This window comes from Toxotes jaculatrix, chromosome 7, assembly GCF_017976425.1.
Source record: "Toxotes jaculatrix isolate fToxJac2 chromosome 7, fToxJac2.pri, whole genome shotgun sequence".
NCBI classification, from domain to species: Eukaryota; Metazoa; Chordata; class Actinopteri; family Toxotidae; genus Toxotes; species Toxotes jaculatrix.
Window position 1 is genome coordinate 1,525,660 of NC_054400.1, and position 6,319 is coordinate 1,531,978.

Consider the following 6,319-nt stretch of genomic DNA (forward strand, 5'->3'; position numbering starts at 1 on the left):
AGAGCGTGTTGAAATGCTGGATACTGATGACAGAATCTGCTTCGATCAAAACAAGAATAAAAAAAGGGGAAAGTCACACATTCATAAATCTGGTGCAGTCGTTTATTTCAGGTTCTAGTTTGGCTCTTTCTTTACCTGAGCTTAAACATTGTCACGTAGCTCAGATGTAGATCTGTATTTTGGAGATTCACTTCCTGATTTGTGCTACATTTAAACCCCTGCAGGTTCTGGTTTAGCTGAACTTGTTTCTGTACTATGTGAAGTGACAGTGCTGGAGGAAGTACTCAGACCTTAGTAATACCACAGTGTAGAAATACTGCTCCATGTAAAAGTATTTTATATATTATACATTATACATTTTTAAATGATTTTAAAATGATTTTAACTGTTGGATAATAAGTATTGGTGCATGAATGTGTTTGTTTTTATGCTGCAGCTGGTGAAGGGGAAGCTGCTTTGACCTGCTTTATAAACTGCTGCGTAGCTTTACATTTAAAAACACATTTGACGTTTTGCGTTTATGGATTATTATTAAGTGACACCACAGCCCAGATGTTTCACGAACAGGATGTGTGATAGTTTAATAAGGCAAACATGCAGAGAAGAGGAGGTGATGAACAGATCTGTGAAGACGAACATCTTGCAGCTGATAAACGGGTCTCAGAAAGCACAGAACACTTAGTTGTCAATGAAAAATTTATTTTTACAGAACACTGTCACAGCAGAAGCTGCATTTTGCCTCAGGAAGCTTCAATCAGCAGCACTTTCAACGGCTGAAACTGGAAACTCATTGGTCAAAGAACACAGGAAGATGCCAGAATCATCCACAAACACAAAAACAACAGACGCTTCTGGTTGTAACTGTTGTAAGGATGCTGATTATGTTGTTTACCGTAGCAGGGAAAGAGTCTAATAACACTGATTATAGATGTAAAACACTAACTGCCTGTCCTCTGAGGGCATGCAAAAAAATGAGTGATATCTGCCTGGAGTCTGGTGGAGGTTCACAGGCAGCCCTCTCTGTGTTCAGCACAGCACAGTCATAAGGACATTTAAGACACAGGCTAAACAACTTTCAAGTCTCTGAAGGTTGGTAGAGATGAACTGGAGCCACTGGCTGCTGGAAGGAGGGAAATCAGTCTGAAAACTGATGGTTTCACTTGGAAAATGAATCAATCTTCAGTGGACTGCTTCAACCTTTTGACAACACGGACCGAAGAGACAAATTCGTCTTCATGTACCAAACCTGTAAATTTAATTAAGCTTGGTTTTCACTGCACTTTAACTTTCTGACTTGTGGCTGCAATTCTTCACACAGCCATCATTTAAGAGGAGTGTGGGTGAGGATAAAAATGATTTACAATTATTAATTAGGTGTAATTAAAAATTCAGACTTCATAATAAAAGTATTCATTTTGGCAAATGCACCCTGACTTATTATCACACGCTGCCTCCACAAACTTCTTTATCTGAATAATCCATCAGGTCCATTTTATCCTCCATAAAAGTAAAGTGCACTTCGAGTGTGTATTCTACAGTAAATTAACAAAATAAAACAAATTTACAGAACTCGCTTACATGGGAGTAAATGAGTTAAAAAGCACTGAGCTGCAGCTGAACTCTGCTTCACCTCTTCATGCTCGGTATAATGAGTCTTTACTGCCACCTAATGGCAGAAGTGGTCATGTGCTCCCAAACTACAGCATCAGGTCTTTTAAAAAGCAGCAAAGCAGGATATTTTCAAGTAAAATCAGTGTTCGGATCCTTCTTTCTTTCTTTCTTTCTTTTGGCACTCATGCAGCAGGACCTCAGATTGGCTGATATATTTTTCATTCCCAAAACAACCAGGAAGAGCACTTACAGACGTGTGCATGTTCAGCTCATACTGGATGTAGCTTGGTGTAACACGTTGGATGCTGTGATTGTTTAGATTAAAACAAAAAGCCACTAAATGAAGTCATAAGTTGGATGTATTCAGGGATCTGAGTTCTTTTATAAAGTACTTTTACTGGTCGCTGTTATCATCAGCATTATTGTAGTTTGTTGAAGTTTAGGTTGCTCTCTTGGATTTTTTAGTCTGACAGAATTACATTCCAAACACTCAACGAGGAATCCTTATATTTCTTATTGTAGTGGTTTTTTGTTTTGTTTAGTTTTTTTCATTTTTATATTTTCATGTTGAGTGAGTTCCAACTCTCTTTAGATAAAGCTGACATTCTGGAGATACAGTTACCTCAAAGTCTTTTACTACTGCTCGCAGGATTTCAAATTAAAATCAGACAAAAAAAACAAGAAATTCTTTATGGAAATGTTGAACCTGTGATCCTTTTTAGTGAGACTCTGAAACTACAAACAACTAAGAAGACAAAGCAAAAAAAAAAAATCAACATCAGTTTAAAAGAGACCAAGCTCCTTTCGATTGCTGTTAGCCACAGATGAGCAAGGCACCAAACCTCCAGCTAGGATCTTCCAGAGGTTTCCAGGAGTGACTGAGTGAATGTGAAAGGAGGGTGGTGTGGAGAAAAAGATAAATTAAGACTCGATAAATAATTTTTAAAAATTGGCTTAAAAAAAACTTAAAAAATTAAGTAATGACCATCAGCTGCAGCCTCTGAAATCTAACACCACACTGTACCAACTCAAAGTTCATAAATTAAAGGTAGAGTTTGGTTTGAGGTAGAGTGTGGCACGACTCCTGGTTCAGACACTGAACAAAGCTCAGGGAATAATCTCTCCTGTGCTCACAGATGGACGTGTGCTGGCTGCTGAGGACCAACGTCTTCAGGGAAACTCAGCACCTGCAGCACAAAACCGCTTTGAATCCAGAGCGTTATGAGTCAGATTCCCTTAGATCCTTGACTCTGAATCTCTGAGCAGCATCTCAGATACGCTGCTCTGATCTCTGACCTCTGACCTCCATGCAGCAGAAGCTCAGAACAGACTCAGAGTTCTTTTGTTTTTTCAGTGACTCACCTCAGAAGGAGTTTCCCTTTCAGTCCTTCAAAATCCAAACACACAGTTCCCCCCCCTTCAGCTCACAGGAAGAGGTTAATTTTGGCAGGGACGGCCTTACATCCAGTAGTGGAGAAGTACTGTCCTTGGACCGGAGTGTAGATCATATGTTCCCCTACTGCCTCCATCACATCAGTGCGGCCGCAGCTGCCCTGCTGGCAGAGCTGCGAGCGGGCGCAGCGCTCGACGTGGCGTCGGCTCAGAGGCAGGAAGGGAACGAAGCAGGTGATGAGCTTCTGCTGGATGATGCTGGACTGGAAGAAGCCACCTGGAGACAGACACTCACTTCAGTTTCATCTAACAATAACGTAACAGACACTGAGCCTGTTAACAGCAATATACTGGCAAATCAGCTTGTTTGATCTGTGTCCAGCATTTAGCTCATTACTGTGCAGAGAACTGAGGAGACTGTCATGGTATCTGGTTTTTCTCTAACATGTGTATACTTTACAAATGTGCATAAACACACATTTCTTTACATAGTTTTCTTAATTTTATGAAAAAGAAGACAGAGCTTTGTGGACACTGTGCACGACTTACTTGTGCTGTTGTTGAAAACTGCCTGTGCGATGGCTTCCTGCAGGTCGGCCAACTTGATCTCCTCTCTGTCCCGTCCAGCCTCACGGTTCTCCAGAGCCACTTTGTTTATTACCTCCTCTCCTGCGGTGCTGCAGGAAAAAACATGTCATGGTGGTACAAAGAACCAAAGTCAGTGGTGTCCAACAGTCCAAACACAGTTGAAGTTTTGATGAAGTATCACTGAGAGATAACTTCAACCCCAACCTTCACATGCACTTCGGATAAAATGTCAGATAATGAGAAATGAAAGTTCCATTCCAGAAATGAAAGATGGATGGTGAATTTCTGGATCCCACAGCAGCTGCAGAGAGTGTGCATGTACATTTGTACGTAGTACCTGATGAAGATGTAGATAGCCTTGCGGTAGTTGGTGCGAAACACAACATGGGAAGGACCCAGGAAGGGTTCCAGGACATCGACGAGGTCTGGGGGCATCTTCTCCATTTCATCAAAAATGAAGACAGAGCGAGCACACTCCGTCAGGTTCCCCTTCACCCAGCTCTTCAACTCCTCCTGCAAACCAAAGGGAGGGAATTTAGTCCCAACAGCATCTCCAAACAATGCACATTTATTAAGCATTTAACAAATCTCAGTGAATCCCACTTCTTAGCATCTCCCAATGCACTGCATCTGTTCTTTGTCTTGTATTTCAGATAGATAGATAGATAGATAGATAGATAGATAGATAAAACCTTTAATAGTCCCACAATGGGGAAATTGCACTGTTACAGCAGCAGAAAAAAAAAAAAAAAAAAAAAAAACACACTCAGGATTTACACAATAATAATAAATACTATAAACAGTAAACAGTATGAAAAGAGAAGAAGAAGAAGGCTGCACATAAAGCACCAGTTATTAAGTCCAGAACAGAGTATGTGTGCAAGTGGTTTTGTGCATGTGGTTTGCTCAGCACAGCTGGTTGTACAGTCTAACAGCCGCAGGAAGGAAGGACCTGCGATAACGCTCCTTCACTGTCTTGGGGTGAAGAAGCCTCTCACTGAAGGAGCTGCTCAGTGCAGTCAGTGTGTCCTGCATGGGGTGGGACTCATTCACCATCATTGATGATAACTTTGCTACCATCCTCCTCTCTCCCACCACCTGCACTGGGTCAAGGGAGCAACCCAGGACTGAGCTGGCCTTCCTGATCAGTTATAAAACAACTTGTCACAAACCTGTAATTGCAACACAGTGATCCTGAACTTACCCTGTACTCACTGACCCGTCGAGGTAAGGGGAAGTGCAGCGTGGGAATAAACTGGTGCACATATGGGCTGCTCATGGCTGAGCCATACAGATGATTTCCCAGCATGGAGCTGACCATTGTCTTTCCTGTCCCAGACGAGCCATGGAAGGACAGTACCAGGGGCCGATCGGGGCTTTTATTCTGAAGGAACCTTGCCACCTCCTCTGACACGATGTCCTGGGCCAGGTGTTGTCCGTAGACATTCTTGTAGAGGTCCCACTCCAAGTCTGTTCATGGGGAAACGAAGACACCTGTGATGCTGATGTTACCACCAATCCTGTCTGCTCTTTTTCTTGAATGAGGAGGGCAGCATAGGGTTAAGCAATGCGCCAACAGACCTGCTAATGCGTGTCTGATCCCTTAGCCTGTTTTTATTTTACGTTTAAACTGTATGTGAGGAACCTTCACCCACACTTTAGATCTCGCATAAACAATGATGTGTTCCTGTGTTTTGCCAGCTAGCATAACGGCCTATTAGCAAAGCGGTGACTAACGGTCACTTTGTTTTCTTCTTAACTAGCTCTTCGTAAACACTGTACACGGAGATGCCAGTTAGCTAACCCTTTATGCACACGAACAAAACAAACTAGTCTGGTACACTGGTATCTTTTCGGCCCAGCTAGCTGGCTAACGAGAAGTCAGTGAATGTTAGCTAGCCACGACAGACACATTATATTCTTACCTCTAATATTGGGCTTGAAGTCGCAGTCACAGCTGTCTGATATGGTACAGTAAAGTTTCTGAAAAACGCCGCTGACCGGGACACAAAGGAATAAAAGCAGCACCCACAGGATGGCCAACATTTTAGCTGCCCGCTGGCAGACAGAAAAACCGACTGGACCCTCTCCTAACGATGACCGGCCAGTTTGTAGTTTCTCTACTTCCGGGAAGGCGTCCAGAAACACGTAACGAAGTGACGCAGAGAACTACGTTTCCCAGAAGGCATTCGGCGTGGGGCGTAAACGTGCAAGGACACGTTGGAGGATCACAGTCCAGAAAAAGACAGCTGTAAACAACTGTCTGTTGTTTCCAACAATCTGGAAAAACACTACAATGACTGATCGATCAATTAATGATTCAACGGACAAAATAAACTGTCAAATAGTTTGATGAGTGATTCAATGTTTTGCATCAGTTTTTAAGTAAATAAATCAAAAGGTGCAATGGTTTTATTAGCAAATAATTCAACACAAAATAAACCTTTAGACACTTAAAACATTTATATTCGTAATGAACTGTAATCTTGTAATCAGGACTAATCACAGAAAACGTCACTTGAACAGTAGCTGATGCTGTTAATACAGGAGCTGAAAAACTGAACTGTTCGTTCCCAGTTCGTGTCTGTGTGTGTGTGTGTGTGTTCCGGCCTGGGCGTGGTGACCCACTTTCCCGCTCCCGCCAATTTACCTGCACACCTGCCGCCAATCGCTGCATCATCCACGCCTGACGTCAGCTGTATAATTACCCGGATCATCTCACCGCTCT

At 42.5% G+C, this 6,319-nt stretch overlaps 1 protein-coding gene across 1 annotated transcript; it reads right to left on the bottom strand.

The window, feature by feature from the left end:
* Nucleotides 1-609: 609 nt before the first annotated feature.
* tor2a (torsin family 2, member A) lies at nt 610-5,689 on the bottom strand. Its single transcript, XM_041043197.1, has 5 exons — nt 5,517-5,689; nt 4,796-5,061; nt 3,929-4,104; nt 3,553-3,680; nt 610-3,280 (listed from the first exon to the last, which is right to left on the bottom strand). Exons 1-5 carry the CDS (start codon nt 5,635-5,637, stop codon nt 3,036-3,038), a joined length of 936 nt encoding a protein of 311 aa, XP_040899131.1. The 5' UTR covers nt 5,638-5,689; the 3' UTR covers nt 610-3,035.
* Between the last annotated feature and the right edge of the window lie 630 nt (nt 5,690-6,319).